The sequence below is a fragment of the Chelon labrosus genome (genome assembly GCF_963514085.1).
Source record: "Chelon labrosus genome assembly, chromosome: 2".
NCBI classification, from domain to species: Eukaryota; Metazoa; Chordata; class Actinopteri; order Mugiliformes; family Mugilidae; genus Chelon; species Chelon labrosus.
The window spans coordinates 31,760,113-31,784,160 of record NC_140338.1 but is presented as its reverse complement, the minus strand read 5'-3'; the positions used below and the strand labels follow the sequence as shown (position 1 = coordinate 31,784,160).

Below are 24,048 nucleotides of genomic sequence, written 5' to 3'. Positions count from 1 at the left end.
AGCAGCAATAGCAGCAGCAGGTTGATGTTAGCATTTAACTTGAAGCACCAATTACAAGTAATATCAGTTAGCATCAGGTTGATGTTAGGATTTAGCTTAAATCACCAATAAGCAGCAGTAGCAGTTAGCAGCAGGTTAATGTTAGCATTTAGCTTGAAGCACTAATTACAAGCAATAGCAATTAGCAATATGTTGAGCAGCAATAGTAGTTAGCAACAACATATTAAATTGCTGATATGTAAAGCAGTATTGTTATTTTCATGAATTCAGGCTTCCTAACACTTTTTTTTTGTTAGGAATGACATATTCAACAGTTGGTTCATTGGATTGGAAGTTGAGCGCCGTTGCAGGTCACGTGATACATCCGGGCGCGCCCACGCCGTCCAGCCTCGGACCAATGAATGCCCAGGCGGTTTGCTCGAGCGTCGGGAGCGCGCTGCTGGGTCTAGTGTACAAGTGGTATGTGATCCTCTCCCGTCAGTTAGACGCAGCCTACAAAATGTTCGTCCATCTCATGTATCAAGACAAAGAAAGGCGATTTCATGTGTCTTTAGACTTAAGCCAGGAGTATATTTAACGGACATTTTATCTCTCTATTGTCCCTCGTTGTGAGCGGCTTGTGGAGGACTGACAGGCGGCTTTTCCTTTTGTGAGGCATGTGATACAGACAAGAGACCGAGGCGTGTTCATGTTTCACGGATGTTACCGGGAAAAGGAGAGAGGGAAGAAGGAGCTTTCTTTCTTTCACGGCGTTTGTGGACAGCGGATGCGACTATCGCCGCTCGGCTCCAGCAGGACATGACGGAGGAGCCGGTGCTCCGGTGGATTTCACGGAGCTCTTGCTAGCTGTTGAATGGGAAGAAGATGAACAATGACTGTGGTGCTGACTAGTGTTGCTGTTTGGATGCTGTAAAAAAAAAACAAAAAAACAACCGTGCAGACAGTGGACGCATTTTAATTCTTGTTAAGTATCTAACCGCACGGGGAGGATCAGTTCAGGCGCGGCCAGGCAAGCCAACAATGCGGATTACCTCTTGACTGTTTGCCTTTGTGTCAATAGTGTCTGCCTAAAGTTGAGATAAGACAAACAGCCAGGCCTTTCCACACTATCTCCTATTTTATTGTCTTAGAAACTAGACCGCTCCCAACCTGAGGGACAGTGTTCCCACATGTGCACACGTTGTCTGTGAAACTACACGGACTGAAAACGGCAACAGGGACAACCATGGCGAACGACTCTATTCAAGTAAGTCCATCAAGCTGGATGCTTTGTAACCTGTATGAATGGTCTAACTTATTTATTTTGTTCTTTATTAGACCGTTATCAAAGGATGTTGGGTGTGTCCCAGCTGTTTGGCAAATGATTCTCAAAAATGAAATAATGTTAAGTGGGAATACACTTTACTTATTATTTATTGTTCACTAGTGAAGACTTTTTGTGTTGAATTTAGTCCAGTATTAAATGTTCGTTATTTAGTCTAGCTCACTGACTAAAATGGGGATGCCAAAATAATAGGAACCTATGTCACAACACAATTCAGCAGCACAACAAAGCACAGCCTCCAAAATGAAAACACAGTTGAATCAACAGCCCTCTAAGTTATTTTAAACAGATGCTGAATACCATAACCTTCATGAAACTAAGATGTAGTGCAGGACAGTTCGTTTTCACTAGTCTGTCTAATGAACTGGCGAGTTAGTGTAAGTGATCACCTTCTCCATCTTGCATTACATTTCAAACATATCCAGTGTTTCATAAAAACCAAAGTTAGCTAAACATAATAATCCAGGCTGCTACTGTCCAAGTGGAGGACTGCATTTGTAAACCACACCTAGAATAAAAATGGATAAGAAGACTATTTGAGAATAGGTAATTTATTTCCATTATTTTGTGTCGGTTAATCTATGAAAAAAGTCATTTCTCTCTTTCTCTCTCTCTCTGTGTGTGTGTGTGTATATATATATATATATATATATATATATATATATATATATTTTTTTTTTTTAACACACAAGAAGCTGTCTTGAAAAAAGTCAAGCAGGTGTTTGGTAAAAACTGAACCTTTTTTCATCTTATTTTCGACCTTTCTCTTGATTAATCAGCTAATCGTTGCAGGTCTCGGTGCCTGCTGTTCGAGCAGCTGCGGTGGGGTTGGTTTGTAAAATATTTCTGATTTGCTGGAGGCTCCTTGCAGACTCCTCCAGGAACATTGGCGGACTCCCACTGTGAGGGACCACTGACCACTCAGTAGAATTGGAAATACATCGTTTGTGTCCTCTTAATAATGTATGATGGACCCTTTTCTGGTTTTGCAAAGGGCTCCAGCAGGGGTCTGTCTCCTTGGTGTTGTCCTGTATTTGCTGTGATGTGGGCCTCGGTCTAACTGTAGCTTTGTGCTTTCAGCAAGTTGTGTGTACAGAGTAAAGGCAGGTGCACTCAGGCACAATACTGGTGTTTGGTGTAAAACAACACACTCTCACACTCACAATTCCCAACTCCCTTTGGACGTCACTAGACCATGAATGCATTAGTAAAGCAGGAAGTCTGCTTGCTTTGCATTTGACGAGGGATAGTTGTGTGCATACTCGGTTTATTGATGTATAATAATTGAGTTAGCTGTTACTTGATCTGCTCTCAAGAGGCATCTGTCTTGAAATAACATTATCAAGTAAAATGTGTTGGCATTTATTTTGAAGTGTGTGAGGAGGAATGAGGAGGCAGATGAGCATTATGAAAGATACCACTGGACTTAGCAAGCTATTGTTCCTGCAGAGCTTGACACACTAACATTTAAGTCTTGGCGAGTATCGCGTATCAGTTGACGTGCGAGCGTTCAGAAAGGCGTGTGCTTGTGCTGTCATGCAGGTGATGCCGGTTCATAGGTCATTGGCAATCACACAGTCTTGTTTGCATTTTAGTAACATAGTTGTGATTACTTACTGAGAAATAATGGCTAGCAGTGAAACAAGAGACAAGTTAGCATCAGTATAGTCTATAATTAGAAGTAGCCAAGTGAGGAACAGGTGCGTGTTGAAAAGCAGAATGGAGATAATGGAGATTATATCTGTAGCATAGAGGCTGTTAACTGACCTCACAGCTGTAAAAATTTGACTAGACACAACAGTTGAACTGTTTCACCCATACATCCCTTTTCCTTTCTGCATTATAAATGACCACGGTGTGCTCCCTTAATTGATAGGGCTACCTAGTGACGTACCTTATATCTTCCTGTAATTCAGAGTGTGGTATCTCAGTTCCTGCTCATTTATGACTTTAAGGAATAAAGTGGAGTTCACTTCTGCGGGACATAGACACCGTAACATACGCACGTAGCCTACACCGGTGCGAGTCATTTATGCTTGTGTGCTCATCAGTCTGGCTCACTCTGATGTGTTGTTCATATTCTGAACACTGGTATGAACCACTGAAATACACCACAGAATAAATACCAAGGCCCACCCTCACTGATCATGCTTCATTTTAGGTTTATTTCCTGATTTCCTGAAATCCAATTTTCCCTCAGAATTAGGACCAGTTACAAAACTGCCTGCAAACACGTAGTGATAAGGGCATGTCAAAAGAACTTTTCTCAAATGTTTTCCCTCAAACTGAACTAACCCTGTGAAAGCGCCCTAAAACAAAGCATTTGTATGTGGTTTTCTTTGTTCTATTACGGTACCAGTTGAATTTTTTAGTGTTTGAGTCGTTTGGGGCTGTCCAACCAAGGACAAAAAAGGCAATTTAAAGACATCATATTTCGTAAATGACCTTTAAAGTATAGTTTATGACTCATAAAACTATGCAATTATTGGTGATAATAATCTGCAGACTAATCAATAGTAAATATAATTATAAGCTGCCACACTGCCATGGCTGCTACTTTATTAGTTTTTCCTCTTTAATTCATGTCAGGAAGTCATAAATCCCAGCACGTGTTGGTGGTAAAATGAGACGAAGTCTGTGTTTAATTACACCTCCTAAGTGCCCCATGTTTTGATTTCTTTTGAGTTAGTTTCCCACTTGGACCAGGTCTTACTCTAGCTTTGGTATCTTGATGTAAAAGTGCCTTTAGACTTACTTTGTGCCAAGACTCTCTGATTGATTAGAAGTCTGAATCAACAACCCAGTGAAACAGGAGATTGACGATGTGCATATGACAACACTATGAAGCTAAATGATTTTTTCTGGAGCTCAAATGAACGATTGGTAAAGTCTCTTTGTCATTTTTTCTGTCACGCAAGGCAGCCACACCCTAAATGTAGAACTTGAAGCCATAGTACAATTTAAAGACGTGAGTTGTGTAAATATTCACCCCACACAGCTGAATGACTAGACAGATTATTTATACAAAAACATGTACATGGACCGAATCTGTCTTTGTATCTGATGGACCAATCAAATCGTTTTTGTCTGCTTTTTGTTGTGATGGTCGGAGGAGTAACAGTCATGTCTGTTGTAAAAATGATCAACAGCGAAATAACTTTAAAGCGCAAATGGCAATTAAGTTATCTGTGGAGATACATTGTATTATATAATTTGTTGCTCTGATTGGTTAAAGGACTATTCAGTTCCGTGCGGAGGTAATCTTTTTTTGGTCGAAACACGCCCCATAATGAAATCTAAATGGTATTTTATCAGACCTAAGTTCTGATAGGAATTGAATCTGGATATGCCAAGCTAACCTTGTAACAGTGTTGGACTCATAATGAACATTCGTCTTTGGTTGGGTGACTAATGTAGCCTCAGGCTGCAATGAGGTCTGGTCATCTCATTTTTTTTTTTTTTAATTAATTCCACACCCTCAGACAATCAAACAGTCTTCACTCCAACCACAGATCTTCACAGAGGCACTTGGGCTGAATTTCTCCATGCAGCTTTCTCTACGTTTTTCTCACATATGCAGTAGCACTTCAAATACTTTAAATTGACTTTGAAGTGTAAATGTGATGGAGTTCCCCTTTAAGTTTACATTATAATAGATACGAGTCGTGCAGTGAAGCTCTATGCCACACAGGAAGATGATATTAAACCGCTTCAAGAGAAGTCTGAACCCAACTGCATCCCACTTCCTCATAAAGGTTAGAGGGAGACAAGAATGGAATGGAGAGGAGGTCGCTTTTGGGTACAGTATGTGGACAGATCTGTGGTTGCCGTAGTTGCTTGTGTGTTGCATGTTTTGCACATATGCCTTCATTAGAAAGAGCCTGAAGAGCTGAGGCGCGTTCTCTCGGTTTCACAAAAATTACAAGAACACACATGTTCTTGTTCTCAAATATACAGATATAGCAAGTGACAGAGTCAGACACTCCAGGGAATGCATAGGAGTACTTCCCATAAGCTTTACCATGACGTAAGGAGACAGCTATGCACACAAAGTAGGCTTTTCTCAGCGCTGCCTCGTGGCCATGTAGGCAGACAGAGACCACAGTACATCAAGCAACTGTTGGAACAACCAGAGAGAGAGTTTATATTCCCACTTTTTTAACGTCAGGCATCTCGATTAAATGAAACAGTGTGATCTAACAGTACACTCCCCATCATGTGATTCAAACTCTTGCATGAATATTTCTATATTTAGGCTTGTAACACATGATCATAACCTCCTACTGGCTCTATTGAATGTGTGCTTTCTTCCATCTAACCTTCAAGAAGTTACAGCTTTCACAAAACCAACACTGTTTACTGGCGTCAACTTAAATGCGGAACATATAAAGGAAGCAAGGAGCATTTAATCTTCCTTTGTCAGCAAAGTTACCCATCTAAACCGGTTTTATGATCAGTGTAGTCCATACAAGCCTGCACTCACTTCTATTGATTACTTCAGTATGCTTGTTTCCATGTAGATTTTTTTATGTGATCGTGACCAAAGCGTCCATCCTCCCTGCACAGCTAGTGCTGTGGGAAAGTGTTGGACACTGTGACCCGGCTGTCCTCTGATGGGTTGTATTCACTGTCTCTATATGGTGATCATATTACAGTAGCAGTGCAGCCACAGTCCTTAGAGCAGATCTGCGTTTCAGATCTGCTTTACATTGAAAAGCTAAAGGCTGCATCTTAAAGTTGATACTGTGAAAGTGCTTGTTTCAGGTTAAAGAGTATTTATAACTTTGATAATGAAAATGGGTCCAAGGCTGTCATAATCATGTCATAATTTGATGATTTTTTTTCTTTCAAAACATTGCGTTGTTTTTGTCAAACATTTGCAGCATTTCTTTTAAATGTATGTTTTTCTACTAAATTGAATGTTGCCTTCATTATATTAGAATAGACAAATGTTGGTGCCATTAAACCGTAGTATGAGAAAAAAATTTTTATTAAAAGGGTGCTAGTCAGACCTCAAGCAGTGGAAAATGTGGAAGTATTACATAAATGAGAGATTTCTGATAGTTTCATCCAGCTGTTTTTATACAAGTGAATGGAAATGATTATGGCGAGTATTCAATTGCCTGCCAGCTGCTCAAATAATTGCGATCAGGTGATTATGTAATAAATGTGACCGGCCTACCAGGGTGTAAAAACAACAACTGAAGTGTCTAAGTGATATTTATGCTTTCAGAGGGAAATTTAATTAAGAACTGCAACAGTTCAATTCAACAAGTCAGTTGACTGAAAAGTAGTCAGCAACTATTAATTACTCTAATGTTTGAATGATTTTACAGTTTCAGCTTCTTTAATGATCAAGTTTTCTTGGAAATTTGGACTGCTGCTTGGACAAAATGATATTTGGTGAAGTTACATTGAACTGCCAGACATTTGTGTTGTTATGTTATATAGTCTAAATTCTGAGTCAAGACGATAAAAGTCAGTTTCATGGTAATTAGAATAATCATCAGTTGCTGCTCAAGTTAGGAGAATATTAATTTGTCTTAATGTTTACCTTGATTCTATTGATGCATATCTGTTAGATACCAAAACCTTTATGAGAAATGGTTGTTTCCAGGAAGCTAGCAAAAGCTAGAAAGCTTTTGTTTGGAAGAGGGAATTTGTGAGTTGACCACTGAAGACTTTTTCCTTTTTATTCCCTCATGAGGGAAATTCATGGTTGACCACTTGAAAGAAAAAAAATAGCTTGGATCTGTACTCTGAGAGTAGCAGGTCATATGTTGTAAGGCTTTGCTCGGCCACAGGGTTGGAGGTTGCAGGGTGGAGGGAAGGGGAGGGCCAAAGGGCGTTATGCTGATGATGAGGCTCTACGGCTGCAGCAGTACAATAGCTTGTATTGTCTGACATTAGCAGCCCAGATCACGTTCAGTTCACTGCGAGTTCATTTTCCTCATTCTGGCTGTAGCATGTAGCATAGTGACCACACCCTCACCAACACACCAACCAACCCAGCTGCCCACCCTCTGGCACCGGTAGTAAAACCTGATTTATATCAAGTGTGGTTAATAGTTGTTTTTGTTGGTGGAGCCATGAGGGTGTTTGTTTTCCTACATATAAACTGAAATCCTGCGAGTGTTCACACTGCGTTTGTGCTTCATGGTTGGTTCGAGCTGCAGCAGCTGTTGTAAGCCAACGTTCCTCTCTGTGGATTTTGCCCTGTGTCTTTATCTCCCTTTCACATCTCGCGTTCCGCCTGTGCAAACATCCCATAATTCTCATGACCTCATAGCGATGTACCCCTGCATTCCTGCTTCAAATGGACCCCTCCTTCTCCTCAGACACACTCATACAAGGCAGCAGTACTGAGCTCACACTCTGTTATGACATCACCTATCACCCTTGGTCAGGGTCACTGGTCAGGAGGCTGGACAGGAGCAAGTGGGTCGGGGTGGGTCACTCAGCGAAAACTAAATGTTACTGCTCATGTCTGATTTTTATCAGAGATTATAGATGCTGGAGATTTGTCCCCATGTCAGCATCGGGTTTAATTTGGTTTTGGTGTTTGACGTTTCATTATACTGCTACAGTAATTGCCTACTTTTGCTCTCACGAAGCTTGGCTTGTTAACACCAGTAACCGTGACCCTTGACCCTTCCTCATTACGACAGTGCGCAGGGCCCCCGGGCCACATACATTGATCCCCGGCCCACTGCGCAGTGCTGCCATGCCGTTTAAACAACCACTCAGTTAGGTTAACTATCCGTGGAGTTTCTGTGGACAGCTTATAAACATAGAAATATGTTTTGTAGATGTCTTGTAAGTGTTTCTGTTGTTTGTGTTCGATAAAATAGAATAAAAAAATAAAAAGAAATTTTACAAAGAAAAGGCGAGTTGAAGTTACTTCAGTTACTTTTTGTGTTGACTTAAATACTTTATGTTGAAAGTGCTGGTGATATTATTCTGAAAGAGGACATAAGCTGAGGCCGTTTTCTGAGCTTTGGTAAGTTAACGGGAGACATAATCAGGAAACTGCAAGTTTGGACAATGATTTGGTGAATATTTACGACTGGCTTTCCTTGTTACAGTTTGGCAGGGTAGAGGAACCCTGATTGTATTTGACATTTCGATCTTGTCCTTACACAGTTTTTTTCACCCCTCAAGGGTACTGTGCCTTCATCCCTTTGGCACGCATTATGGCAATTTAGTCATGGTGATTTCCCCCACAGCAGGAGGTCTGCTGGCAAACAGTCCATGAACAATAGCAATATTGGAAAACATAATGCAATAAACTAGGCATGATTCCCTGCATCCAACAAAGCACAAGCTGATATGCAAGCCTCATTAAACATTAAACGGAGTTATCTCTCCGTATTAAACCCAAGAATGGCACATTGAATAATTTCGTCTGACCTGCATTAGTATTATTATCTCCACAAATCAGACACCATGTAGCTGGTGGTTTATAAACAAGTGGTTCTATAGTTTACTTTTTGATTTAACAAGTAATAGACCATCCTAGTGATGATGATGTATGCCAAAGTAGTTTCTAAATAATACCCCAGGCTTTCCTTACCAGTTTGAACCAACATCTCTGCAAAAGTAAACTTAAGAAAACAATTTCACAACACGTGCAGCATTCAGAAAAAAATCTGAAAACACGAGAAAATGATCAAATGCAGCACAAACTACAGTACAGGCGTTTCAAAGGACACTAAAAAGTGATAAAAGTGCCTTCAGTGGTGTTGGAAAATGCGCAAAAATGTTTTCAGAAATCCACAAAGATGCTTTCTTAGATGGGTTTGTGCATGCGTTTGCTCCTGTGGTTTGTTCTCTCGTGGAGACTGTTGATTTGCTATGATTAGACAAAAACATGTGGTGTTGGACAAGACAAAAAAATAAATGGTGTGGGGAAAAGTCTGCGGCGATTGTCTTAAATAGCCTCTGTATAAGAAGACGACAGATCTACGGTGGAGTTTCCAAATTCCTAATTGTGGGCTCCCAAGAATTTTCCGTCAGTGGCCTAACCATGACTGGCGAGGCTTGTCTGGTCTCAGATATTTTTTTTTGTCATGTTTGGATGTGAAAATGTCAATAGCAAAAACGGAGACAACAAATTGGCACCTTTATTTGAAGCAAAAGGTGGAAACTAGGACATTGATGGTGAAAGAGTGTTGTCATATTGCTGCAGAACAGGCTGAATACTTCATATGGCAGAATCATATGATGTATTGTGCTGACAGAGATTCAACTTAAGTAGGACAGTCACCAAATTGAAAACAGCAGAATAAGTTAGTGTTTGACCTTGTTAGCAAACAGCTGTTTACATATCCTCAACACTGCCATCCATTTGGCGGCCAATCTAAGTCTAGCTCTCTTTTAGCTCTTAGAACCAACTTTAAAGTCTCTCTAAAGCTGCGCTAAAAGGGAGGAGTCACTGGAGTTTTGAATACCCGTGCTCGTATTGTGAACGTAGCCAATAGTAACCGACTACACAGGTGGAGAGGAGGCGATGAAGAGATGTTCACGCATTGTATCTGCTGATACAATCATATGTGAGTATATAAATTGAAGCCAGAAAAAACTTGAGATGAAGCACATCTTGCTCATGAGCAACAGTGTTAGGTGTAATTTTTTTTACTTCATATTGCCGGCCTACACTGAAATTGGGAGTAATAATAATAGTTGCCTGTTGCTCTGTTGTCATGCCTTCATTTCTAAGGAAGCATCTTCAGGCTTCTGTAGTACAGACCATACTTGCTCTGATAAAGTACTGGACTTGTACTGGATCTGTTACAGTAGGGGCTGTAAAATGATCCACCATGTTCCCCTTCTGTTATCTTTCCCACCCCTCCTTTCTTTTCTACCATCTCCCACTAGCTCGCTCCTCCTCCTGTCTAGGCCATACAACAGCTGCTGCTCTCCTCCTCTCTCTCCCCTCTGCTCCCACAGCCCTCCCCTTGTTTACCCATTTGGATGGTTGGCCCTCAAGATGGTTGGCTGTCCTGGGGACAATTAGAAGGAAGACTTTTCCTTTCAAGTGATGCTGTTGTGGTTAGTCAGCTTAAAGCCAAGCAGACTGGCCACTCACAAGCTTCACTGTTTTTTACTACATAAATCTTCCAGCATGCCACTGGTGTCATGCACTAAACTGTTGTGTGAAGACTGTTTGTAGTTTAGTGTGTGCAATGACTGGAAACATCTTATGCTATCAGGCTATCACCACTTACAAGTAATAGATGAGTATAAATGTATGACTGATTAAGTAAACTGTTATAGAAAGGCTTACAGTATGAGTTTTGATTGTGTCAAGTCGGCAAACAGTTGTTAGAGCTCCCATAGCATAGTACAGGCTTTATCAAAGTGTGTGGTAGATGGGGCGGGTGCGTCTTTGTGTTTTTTTTGTGCGTCACACAGAGAGATTGTGACTTATGAGATATAAATAGGTTATGGGAGTTATTGAAGTCTCCCCACAAACAATCCCTCACATTACAATGGACTGGAGATCAAGAAGTACTGATAACATTTGCCCTTCTGGGAGTTTCACCAACTCCAGTCTGGATGGATGGATGGATGGATGGATGGTTAGATAATGGCTGGGTGGAGCTGTTGTCAAATCGCAAATTAAAGAAGTTCAAGAGACAAATGCCTTATTTGTGTATTTAAAACTGGTATTCCGTCAGTACTATTATTACTACACTGGATAATAAGTGTACCTTACTGGAAAGAAGACAAAGCAAGTAAAGTGATTTTTAGATATCTGATCATGTTTTCATGGTGTGCTGAAAGAATAAGTCTATTATTTGACTGTACTGACTGCTGAGAGGAAATTATTTGCTCATAGTTTTTATATTGAATGCTTAAAATACATTTACAACATAACATTTTCTTTGAGCCATCTTCTCAAATTTGGAAACTGAATGGTCATTAACACAATCTTTTCCTATTTTATAGACTAATCAGTTAATCAGAAAACTATCAGTTTATTATAGCAGTAATTCATAGTTTCTGTCCTGGCCATTTTTGTAAGTAGAGCACATTGTTGTACGTAATGTACATTAAATGTAGTTGTTTTCTCTTGGTCTGAACCAAAGCAGGAAAAAGCCTGGTTCACTTAGCATTCATTCATTCACTCACTCACTCACTCATCTTCTGTAACCGCTTGTCCTGTGAAAGGTTGCGGGGGGGCTGGTGCCTATCCCAGCTGTCATCGGGCGAGAGGCAGGGTACACCCTGGACAGGTCCTTAGCATTCACATTCTTAGCTTTTTAAACATTGAACCAACAGTAAATTAGAAAGCATATAGACAAGGTCACAGACTGATTGATTGGTCGACTTGCAATAGCATCAGAATTAGTTTTAAACCAAACCTGCCAAAGGTGAACACACCTTGAACACAGGTTGTTTGCAGTAACAATGGGCAATAGTGATAGATTAATTTAGTACTAACTTGACTCAATGCTGACGGATTCTTTTTTAAAAACATGGTCCAGCACTGTTGAAGCGTTATAAAAGTCCCTATAATATGGCCTGAACCATTTCCTTTTCTTCTTAGTTGTTTTGTTGAGGGTGAAGTGAATTTGAGGACTGGACATGAATGTATTATTCTCAGCATCAGGTTTTCATCTTAAGTGGAAACTCTGTCTCCTACAGAGAACTGTACTTTTCACATTTTTCTTTTTTTGTCAAGGCCCATTGTTGCTGAACCAGCAAGTGCCCTCATGTCCATTCACCGTGTCTCTTGGAGTTGACCAGCTGTTGAAGTGTTTAGTTAGAGCAATTTTACCTACAGGAGTTTCTGATGGTTTGTGTGTGTTTTGTTGCCATGGTTTTGTTGCCTACAGATTTACCGCACAGACAGATCTGAGACAAAAAAATCAAGCTGGCCAGAATTGGTCAAAGACAATAGGCCTTTTTCAACAGAGGACATCTTGCCTCGTCACAGCAAGGCAAGGACACATGTCTTAATTATAGCAGCCTTCTCAATACAGGATCTTGCTTTTATGGCGCGATGGGACATTTATGAGCTCATGGTTACTACACAGTATGTCATGTACCCAGAATGCTTTGTGTTTGAACAGTAACATCAGCCATTAGTCATGACAACACCCTTACTTGGCAACAGTTTAGCATGCTAACGACCGCTTAAGTTAATGAAGGAGGAGGCCGTTGGGGATATAAACATTTTACTTGGAGCTGTTCCAAAATAATGAGGAAAACCTCTATATGACTAAATTACAATATATTAACAAATATCCACCTCCCGTCATTTCCGAAAACATCAAAAGTCACGTCACAGTTTATGAATTCAGAGTTTGTGAATATAATAAGAGATCACCATTCATATGCACAGCAAGTCAGAATGAATGGATCTGAATCACGGTATTCCCGTCCTTTCCCTATGTTGTAAACTCAAGAGATCTGCTGTGAAATATGCTGTTCTCAGACATGCCAAGAGAAAACTCTTTTCACCAAGCTGAACAGAGTGTGTGAGTGCATTCGCAGATGTTTGCAGGCTGAGGTGGAGCTGCAAAAACAAATTTGGCCAGGCTCCTTTGAACAGTGCGTGTTTGCAGATGAAACAAAGTTCTGCGTATTGGTTTGTCTGTGTGCAGTCCCACCAGCTTGCAGTGTAAATAAATGAACAATATGAAGCCACAGTAAAAACACACAAACTTGTGTGGGGCTTTTCCACAGTGGTTCTATTTTGAACTTGTCGTGACCTCCACCTTGAGTTTATGTCTTTAGAGTGAGAGGGATTCTTAACAGCAAATCTTCTCTTTAGTACTCAGCCTGACATCCGGCTTTCATTCAGATCCTACTCATTTGAATGTCAGTAAGCCTCAGCGCAGAGGGAGTGTTAGATAAATAGGCAGCCCTGGGGAAGGAGGAGTCAGGTGTTTTCTGCTGTGTTACCTGTTGGCTGGGCTTCCATAGAAACAGCTGGCAACAGCATGAGGTCATCATTTTTCTACTCGGTGATTTAAACACACTTTCCCACAAGTCCCTACAGCAAGTCCAATTTAGGAAGACCATTTTATTTATAGTCAAAGGGGGCTGTAATATTTGTGTACACAATGTTACATGTAGAACGGAGCATTCTCCTCCCACCACTGTTTACATATGACCACGTTTTTTGTTGTTTTTTTGTAAGCTTTAATGGGAGTGGACTCTCAGAGGACAATTAACCAAGTGTGGGCTGTAAAATTATATTTGCCCATGCAATTAGAGATTGGATGGAAGGGATTTTAGCCTTCACACTTGATTAAGCTGTGGTTACTCAATCATTATCCCCAAATACTTTTTATGACCTGATTCATATCCAACCAAACATGAACCTTAACCCTGCTCTGTTTGACAGCTCATCATTCACCTCCATGAACACACAATTCTCAGAGTATTCATTTACCATCTCAAGAAATGTGTTGCTCTCATCCACGTCCACAAATATTTGCACTTGACTTAGAAGGCAGCTCTCTGATATGACCATCTATAGCTCCATATAAGCCTGTGCAAAGCTGAATGCTTTCAACAATATTAAACGTTGTGTTTTCACAGATTAATTTAAAATGATGTAACAGGTAATCCTAATATGAAAACAGCTGTCTGTTCATTGTACACCAAACTGCTCTTGCACAACAGAGGGTACAGAGGTTGGATGAAGTGACCTGATAAATTTGAGATGGAGAGAGGGACGAGCAGAAAATACAGTAGTAGCACACGAATGCATAAACGGCAAGAGAGAAGAAATACGTCCCTCTGGTTGGTGGTCAGCAGACCAACAAAGTGTCAATTAGGGATGTCCTGATCGGTATTGGAGCCAATCCTGCCCTTTTTATAATGATCGGATTGAGTCAGTAGTAATATCTTTTGTAGTTATTTATTTTAAGTCTGCCATAAACCACATCCCTAATACGTCATGGCTAGCAGTTGCCTGGCATCAAAACTGACAAAAATCGAAGAAGAGGAACCAAAATCATGCGACTACACATGTCTGCAAAGAGGAAGTACTCTGAAAAATGAGCCAGTAAAATCTGTCCGAGTGTGATAACGTAATCACTGAGACTTGTCTGTACAGGCCATCTAAACAGAACCACAGAGACCTGTTGCACTGGTCTGGTCTCTGCTGCTGTTGTCACACCTGAGGCCATAGTCATAATCATTGTAGCTGGGACACACACACGCATACACTGAAGGCGATCCCAATCCCCAGGGTGCTATTCTGGCTCATTCAGATGCACTTACGTGCGTCGCTTTTTGTGGCGCACTGCCACATACACTCTCTGTGTCTCCCGGGTACTCCCTAAATACAAATGCGATGTACTCTCTGCTCGCATGCTCACAATCTCAGTTTCCACATAAACACAATGTAACTTGAAGGCGTGACTTGCTCGCAGTCAGAACAAACACACAAATGGTTATCTCTCTTTAAGTAACTTCCCCTGTATCATTGGGAGATTTTGAACAACCATTCATTATGCCTAAAAAGACTACTAAATGATACTAATTATACTAATGACTCTAGTGATGCCTCGACTCTTCCTCTAGTGTCACAATGAGATTGACATTTTATTTTTTCTATTACATGTGTCAACAAGACACTCCTATTCCCCCCAGCATATATTACAATAGTTTTAGTGATCTTTTAGTGAAACTTTTACTTTAGCGCCATGTTTAGGTCAAAAGTTATTTATGATCCAATACCAGCAAAACTAATAACAAGAGCAAAACTCTAACTCATAAATAAACATTTTTTGTCGTCATCCTTTAGAAAAGAACTAATGAAACAAATGTGTATGATTATTCAAACCAGCCCAGCTCCCAGGCTAATGACGTGGCTCAGCTTTAACCTGCTGCAAGTAGCTTTCTTTCCATTACAAATGGCATGAAGCCAGTTGCTTTTAGGTAGCTTGAACTCTCATTAAGTGCTCACAACTTCCCATTGTTCCTACAAACCGATCTACAGGCATCTAAACAAATGAGAATGACAAACAAGCAGTGCATGTGCATTTATTCATTTTATTACCTTTACTCTCATGCGTCTGCTGCTCTTCCATTCTCCACTGTTTTATGGTGTCATTTCTGTTTTTATGATACGTCATGTGTGTGCGTACACTCATTTGAATGACCTCTTGCCTACTGCTGTACCTGTGAACCCTTTTTTCCTTCTCTCCTCCCAGGGACTCATCCCTTCCTTCCTGACCATCACACACTCTGTCCTGTTTTCCATCTCCTATAAAAAGGGCTAGCTTTATGCCTGAAAACCTCAGGATGTCCAGAGGCATAAATCAGAAGTGTGCTTTTAAAAAGACTACATTGTGAAGCGTGCTGTGTGGAGATCTTTTAGATTCTAAAAGAAATCTGTTGAGTGAAACAAAACCAAACCTCCTTAATGAGAAATTGATTTGTTGCTTGCGAGGTTGATGAGATGTTCATCCCCGCTTTGTGTGTGTCAGACGGGTTTACAGCTGCAGTCCTCTGCCAAATGTGCTCTCAATGAACTCGTCTCCGCCCATGAGCACAGACTCGCTCTCATCCTCCTCCTCCTCCTCCTCCTTTGCCTCATGTGTCTGATGTCTGTGTGTTTGGCAGTGAGTTCAACCTCCCAGCATGCTCTCACATGCTCTTTTATCCATCAGTCGCCTCTGGCTCTGTGGGTCAGCCATCCTCCCTTCCTCCTCCACCTGCTTCTTTATCACTTTTTGGCTGACCATTTCTCTTATTCCCTCTTTTTCCCTCCCTCCAGTCTCTTTCTCTCTGGCGGTCCACCTCCTTCAGTCTGTCTTTCTGCTCAGAGGCTTTCTTGGCCTTTGTCTGCCTCATGGGGAAGGGTGGTGTGCATCTCTTTTCTCCTCTTCCCTGCAGTTTCATTCCTCCCTCAACTCGGAGAGAGAGATGAAAGGGAGTGTTGAGCAATAGAGCTGATTTGAAAGAAAATGGGCACATTTCCTCCTAAAAAAGCAGATTTACTATTGTCAGCGGGAGGATGGAGAGTTCTCAGAGTAAACGCATTAACTTTTGTGTCTACTCATCTTTCATTATAAACATTTTAAGACAAACAAGTATCATTTGTTAAGCAACAGAAAACTATTTAGACTATTTAGTCCACCTTGAATGTGAAGATCTGATGCTTATCTTTGCCACAAAATAATGACAATAGTAATAATAATAACATAGACTGCAAGACATAATGAGGACTTTAACTTGGGATGTCAGAACTAAAAAAGTCTGTATTGCACTGATGTCTGACATTTCATTGACGGTTTATTAATTACAAAAATAGTTGTTAAGTTCAGCTCTAACTGCTAAGCTAAGTTAGCTGAGGTTCCTCAGTATGCTGTGATTTGGAAAGTAAGTCATATAACGATTTATTTTCATTGTCACTTGAAGACACGATTAGATGTAAATGTGCCTGGGGCGCCATGAACTGACACAGAGGCGCTTGGCACGAGTTCAGAATTTAGCAATGGGGCTTTGTGGATCAGCTTCATAATGGTACAGAGAGAACAGGAAAGAGGAGAGAGACTCCAGGAGCGAATGGAACACGTGTACAGTCATCCTATCACATATTTGGGGCAAATAAACACAAACCACAGAAATAGTCCAGTAGGAAGTGAGACAGAAACTCTGGATGGATCTTTGCTTTCTGTCTGAACACACCAGCATGTTCTACTGACCGGTGTTGCTAATAACAGGAACTTCTTGATTTCTTTCTCGCTCTTACCCCAAGAGAACATTCTCACGTCTCTTTTAGTGCATATGCTAGTATTTTGAGTCACATTCTAAAATGAATATGTAATAAAGTTGAATCACGTCCCCCTAAGGGCCCACATCAAGCCAATGGTCGACTGTTCCCCTGTGTCAGCTGTCGTGATGTCATCTGCGGTGTGTGTTCTGCATCATTGTTAATCAAATATTTTCAAGATAACACGATCTAGAATGAATAAACTACAGACCAACTGATCAGCATGCTTTAGGAGAGGACAGCTCTGTATGACAGTTTGTAGATCTTCTTAGCTTCCTAGCCTCCCAGTTAATAGTAGCTCACAGGCACAGAACACTTGTGTCAGCTGGCCATTGGCTGTTGTCTCTGCAGTGTGTTCAAGTGCAACCTTTTGGTCCAGAAACGGGCAACTAGAGGTGTTTTTATACAGCTGCAGTGAGAACTAAACATTCATGCGTTTAAGATGTATTAGGTTTGAGACAACTTTTATTCTCCCTCTCTCTCAATTTCTGATAACGCTTCTCGCCTTTTCCCAAATGAAAATGCCACATTGAGTACGTCTTTGAAGACTTGTTTTCAGCCTGCAGCACTCTTGTTTTAAGAAGGGATCATTCTAGTCCATGTGGTTTTTATCATAATAAAAATCAGTAGAGCCTGATTAGATGGAGACGTACTGTAAGGAGTGTGGTGTAACAAGTTATAGCCCAGTGATTTTATCGCTTTACTGCTGCCTCTCCCTCCTCTCCCTCCTCTATCGTTCCGTTTCTCCTCCCCTTCTTGCCTGCCAGGTTGGCTGTTGTCACCACTCAGGCGTCTCAGGAATGCCTCCAGATGTTTTCTTTGACTCACACACAGTTTTGTGAACACATTTCCTCTCGTGCGCTCATAAACAGAGCAAAGCAGACATTGTTTTGACTTCAGGTGGAAGTTTGCATCCAACCTTTGCTCTCATGTCTTTGGTGAACAGATCTAAGAACGGCCCGTGTCCTCTTTTTTTTTTTTTTTTTTTTGTGTTTTTTTTTTCTGCTGTGTGACAAAATTCAAGTGACATCAGATCAGGGCATTGTAACAAGTCAGCTATGCAGACCCATTTCTATCCCTTCACTTTAGAGTTAACATGCTCACGCACAAGAATCCAGAGATATGAGTGCTGCTCTGCATGGCCTTCTTTCCCTGAAGTTCATCTGGGCAGATATCCGAGACTTGTCAGAGTAATTACCCAGACATCTCAGCTAGGTCCTCTGTCACACACACATTACAATAGAAACACTCACACAGTTCATGTTGACTGACAAAAGTGCGGATTATCTTCTGTGTAGTTGTGATGAACGGTTATCGTTATCATCAACACGTGCAAAACATTTTGTCATTTGTTGTTCAGTCACTGAAAGATACTATCTTGCTAAGACATCTCTTAATCTGCATGCGCTTGGCCTGCATCAGCTCTGTACGCTGGCTGATTCATTGCTGGAAGGACGTGGTAGTTTGGCTTCCTGATCTATGAATAGAAACACATTTCGGTCTTGGCCAGTGTGTTGTCTTTCTTCCTGTAATTTATGTCTGTGAAGATTTCAGTCATCCAGGTCATGGTATGTCCAAAAAGTGTTTACAAGTCCAGTTGCCTTTTTTTTTTGTCTAAAGTCTTGTTATTAAACATGAACATAGGCAACTTTGCGTAACTTTGAAGTGTTACTGGAGGAAGGTTGTTCTCTTTTTTAACCCTGATGCTCCTAACAGCACCGCACCAGTGTCTGTGCAGATGCCTCCGTGTTCATATGAAGTCTCCTCTGAGTAATCTGTCACTTCATTACATTTTCACACATCTTTAGAGGTGTAATATAAACTAAGCTGCTTGTCCTGTGCTTGAGTAGCTCCACTGAGGCCGTAGCAGACCAAACTGACAATAGTTTTGGCGGTGTATCCTGCACCATTGGCATTAGTCGTACCTTCGGCGACAGAAAATGTCGATGAGAGAGATTAGTTTGACTCATTACCGTAGCAAAGTAGTGCATGAGAAGAGAAACAGAAATGCTAAAAGTAAGCAAACAGTGATGTTCAAAGAGCACATACAGAAGGATGTAGTTGTTCTATAACCAACATGCAATCTGAACATGCAAATACTTTCTCAATGACACGATCATCTAGAATGAATAAACTGTAGACCAGCTGATCAGGATCATTCTGGAGAAATTATCAAAGAACGCACTGTTTTTACTTTTACAGTGCTGACTCATGTAAAGGTTGTACCTCCACCACCATGTTGCTCCCACGACATAGTGGTCATTTAAATGTTCTTCACGTCCATGGCATGTGGGCCTGAATAATTACCTGTGTGGGGTACACAGGTAATTATTCAGGCCCATTAGACATTCTCTCGTGACTGTGTGGGTTTGCTCTGCTGTATATAGTTGATTTTAAATAATTGCTAATAGGTGTTACTTGTAAATGTGGCCTGCTTTATTTTTCTACCACAATATTGGAAGGTTGACAGGAATTAATGGTTGCTTGTCTTTTCTTTGTCCTGTCCTCAGACTGATCGAGGCATGTCTGTGTTCAGAACTGATTTTATGAGCATCAGGAGACTTTAAGCTCAGTCAGTCTTGTAGCCGTCTTGTAAGGCCTACTGTTCCTCTTAAAGATGACATGTGTTTACTTTCCCTCATGGATTCTTTGTGTACTGTCACTGTCACAAAGGTTAAGTTGGAATCAAATCAGTTGTCTTGTATGCTCCTCTCACTGCGTGGTGGCCTTTTTTCTGTTGTAGCCAGAGGATGATTGACAGTTGCCAAGCGTCCTCACTGACTCAGCAGGGATTGGACGGTGATTGATAGGTGTCTGGTCTGCTCACTAAGTATGTCTGGAAGAGATAGTGATTGACGGGCAGCCTGCTGCGCTGAAAGCCCCCCCCCCCCCCCGCTGATGAGAGAGATTAATGCGGCTGGTGTGAATGCCAGCCTCTGTGTGCTTACTCTCAGGAGATAAGAGTGTAGAGAAGCTGTTTGCTCCCCTCCTTTAGGTCCTTTTTGCTCTTCCTTTCTCTTACACGAAGAAGGGTTCAGTGGTTCTGCAGCCACTTCTTCCTGACTGTGTTTACATTCCCACCTGGAGATGTTTGTCATTTAATTTCCACTTCTGTTTACCAAAGACATTTCATAATTGATTCATCTCTAATCTTCCTCTCCAAACATTTGTAGCTCCCTGGCTTTCGGCCATTTGATCTGTTGCTTCTCTTACTGGTGAGGTCGGTTTTGTGTAGGGCTGTAATAAAATATTATTCAGTTTTGTTAAACAGTGTCCCAAAGCCCGTAGTGACGCCTTCCAATAAATTGTTTGGTTTTAGAGCATCAAAGTCTATTACAAAGTACTGGCATAAAGTATTATGACGTAGCGTATTGTACTGTAACATTCACCTTGTTGTCTTTCCACCACACCTCTGTAAACTTCGCTGTATGCTTCAGGTCAGATGGACATCTCTTGACTGAATCTGATTGTCCTCCAGGAGTTTTCTATATTTAGCTGCATTCCCTTTTTACCCTCTACATCTACAAGCCTTCCAGGGCCTGCAGCTAAGAAACTCTCCATAGCACAATGCTGTCACCACCATGCTTCACTGTGGGATTGTGTGTTTGTGGTGATGTGCAGTGTTTTGTGTCTGCTAAACATAGTTTCCAGGCTGAAGGTCAAAAAGCATTTTGGTTTCATCAGACTAAAGAACCTTCTTCCAGCTGATCTAAGTCTCCCACATGCCTTTTGGCAAACACTTTTTACTTATATTGCATATATTATTACATATTTGTGTTATTTGCTTTCTCACTCTTACCTCAGATCTAGCAAGAAAACATTCTCAAGTCACTTTTAGTGCATATGCAGGTTTCTTCGATTTTTTTTGTGTGAAAAGAATTAAAATCAAAAGAAAAATGCAATAACTTTACCATGTCATCCTACGTTCATGATTCAGAACCGAGTATTAGTTAGTAATTAAGTGAATTAGTAATTGAGTTAGTAATTGAGTAATAGTAAGTTAACAGGATTGGAGCCTATCCCAGGGAGAGCACAGATTCTGAAATTGTTCCTAGAACTCTGCAGAATTTCTCTCGTTACTTGACACAAGATAGGATGGCCCATCCTAGGATGGTGACTACTACAAACACAAACCCCTCTGCAAACTTTAGCATGTGGCACATGCTGGTGCTTAGAAAATCTGATGTATATTTAGTTTTGAATGTTTTGAATCTGAAGTTGGACACGTGACATGTCATCTATTTTGTTTGTGTGTGCTGCAGCGTGTGAGCAATAATCCAGGTGAGAATCAAATTCTCCACCCAAAGCTTTGAATGGCATAATAGCAGCTTACTCACAGAAGTGGAGCCTCCCAATTTTCTGCCCTTGGGAATTTTATGCATCATCTGATTTCTGAAGTAACGGAGGATTCTTTTTCAGTTTTCTCTTATGCTCCATCTCATCAGTAGAGCTGCACTCTGTACCTGGTTTACGCATAGTTGGACTGTTTTAGAGCCATAGCCAAGAGGTTTTTGGCAAGCTGGTGAAAAGAGCAAGGTGGAATGGAAGAAATGAGTAAACATGAGGGTGCAACAGATTGGACACTGTGCCAAATACTAAGAAGAAGTATTTCTATACAGTGTACTAAATACTAAATCATCAGCACCTGTTGTTTTCAAAGTCAACTCATTTATTGTGTGTTGCTGCATGTTAGTGCAGGTAAGCACAGTCAGCACAGCTTCCTCCACAACTGCCAAACTGAAAAGGTCTGTAGGAGATGATCATACTTACAGATGATCAGGTTGAGCCAAGAAGAGCATGCCATGAAAATGACAAATCGAGCGTCCTTCTTCAATTCAGCATTTTCCACTTTAAAGGCTACATGAATTTCCTCTCTAGAGTAGAGGTGATGACGCTAAAGGTTGAGGTCCAAAAATATACACGTGATTTAGAGCCAATGAAGAAGTTTGTGGAATAAATAGAAGGACAAGAGGAGTAGAGGGTGAGGATGGAGAGAAGAAGAGGATGCAGGGAAAGTAGTAAGGCCTGGAGGTCATCAACATGACCGCAGGGATTAAAGGACAAACGCTGTCCTAGTTCTCACGAGTATCCTTGTGAATTTATGGAGGTGGGTCAGGTCACCCACTCCCCATTATAGCCATTGTCTTTTCCTATTGTCATCTCTTCCACTTCTTTTTTTATTTACACTCCTCCTTTTGTTGAAATAATTAATCATGTCAGTCACTTCCAAGGCAGAAAGCAGAATATTTTGATGGTTCCAACTTCTCAGATGTGAAGATTTGATGCTTTTCTCTTTCATATAGAAGTCATTTTTTTATCTAAATGTATATCAGGAAGTGATATATTGGGAAGTTATAATGAGCCATTTCACTATTTTTCCAACATTCCCAAAAAAATTATCAAATGATTCATCAGGAAAATAGTCAGGAGATTATTGAATAGCAAAAAAAGTGACTGATTGCAGCTCTCCCTCCCTCCTTTCCCCAAAGCCTCCTCCCCTCAGACCCTCCACACACGGTCGCTCACCTGCTCTGTATCAATTTAACCTGATGGAGAAAACAGCGCAGACAACTCACGTGAAGCTGTTTGTGTTGTTCATTCATAAAAAATTACGTTACCGTCAATTTTTAAAACCAGATGTTTGTACTGTTGATTTTAGACCATGGAGCTTTAAATTTATTTAAAGAGTCCATCAAAACCCGGAGGAAAAGACTCTAGACGTAACTAACTAGGCAAACTTGCTGCTGTATGTAAGAAGCGTTAATAAATCACTGAGATGTACACTATATTACCAAAAGTATTCGCTCACCTGCCTTTACTCATTCTATGAACTGAAGTGCCATCCCATTCCTAACTCATAGAATTCAATATGATGTCGGTCCACCTTTTGCAGCTATTACAGCTTCAACTCTTCTGGGAAGACTGTCCACAAGGTTGAGGAGAGTGTTTATAGGAATTTTTGACCATTCTTCCAAAAGCGCATTGGTGAGGTCACACACTGATGTTGGTCGAGAAGGCCTGGCTCTCAGTCTCCGCTCTAATTCATCCCAAAGGTGTTCTATCGGGTTCAGGTCAGGACTCTGTGCAGGCCAGTCAAGTTCATCCACACCAGACTCTGTCATCCACGTCTTTATGGACCTTGCTTTGTGCACTGGTGCACAGTCATGTTGGAAGAGGAAGGGGCCCGCTCCAAACTGTTCCCACAAGGTTGGGAGCATGGAATTGTCCAAAATGTTTTGGTATCCTGAAGCATTCAATGTTCCTTTCACTGGAACTAAGGGGCCAAGCCCAGCTCCTGAAAAACAACCCCATACCATAATTCCTCCTCCACCAAATTTCACAGTTGGCACAATGCAATCTGAAATGTACCGTTCTCCTGGCAACCTCCAAACCCAGACTCGTCCATCAGATTGCCGGATGGTAAAGCGTGATTCATCACTCCAGAGAACGCGTCTCCACTGCTCTAGAGGCCAGTGGCGGCGTGCTTTACACCATTGCATCCGACGCCTTGCATTGCACTTGGTGATGTGTGGCTTGGCTGCAGCTCCTCGGCCATGGAAACCCATTCCATGAAGCTCTCTGCGTACTGTACTTGGGCTAATCTGAAGGTCACATGAAGTTTGTAGCTCTGTAGCAATTGACTGTGCAGAAAGTCGGCGACCTCTTTGCACTATGCGCTTCAGCATCCGCTGACCCCTCTCCGTCACTTTACGTGGCCTACCACTTCGTGGCTGAGTTGCTGTTTTTCCCAAACGCTTCCATTTTGTTATAATAGAGCTGACAGTTGACTGTGGAATATTTAGGAGCGAGGAAATTTCACGACTGGATTTGTTGCACAAGTGGCATCCTATGACAGTTCCACGCTGGAATTCACTGAGCTCCTGAGAGTGGCCCATTCTTTCACAAATGTCTTGTTTCACAGTCTGCATGCCTGAGTGCTTGAATTTATACACCTGGGGCCAGGCCAAGTGATTAGAACACC

The 24,048-nt window shown here is 41.2% G+C and overlaps 1 protein-coding gene across 1 annotated transcript in view; it reads left to right on the top strand.

The window, feature by feature from the left end:
- Nucleotides 1-359: 359 nt before the first annotated feature.
- Nucleotides 360-24,048, top strand: part of pkn1a (protein kinase N1a) — a 51,260-nt gene continuing 27,571 nt past the window's right edge. Inside the window, exon 1 of the mRNA XM_084555586.1 lies at nucleotides 360-1,246. Within this exon, the coding sequence (XP_084411712.1) occupies nucleotides 1,226-1,246 (21 nt within the window). The 5' untranslated portion in view covers nucleotides 360-1,225. The remainder of the gene's footprint in view (nucleotides 1,247-24,048) is intronic.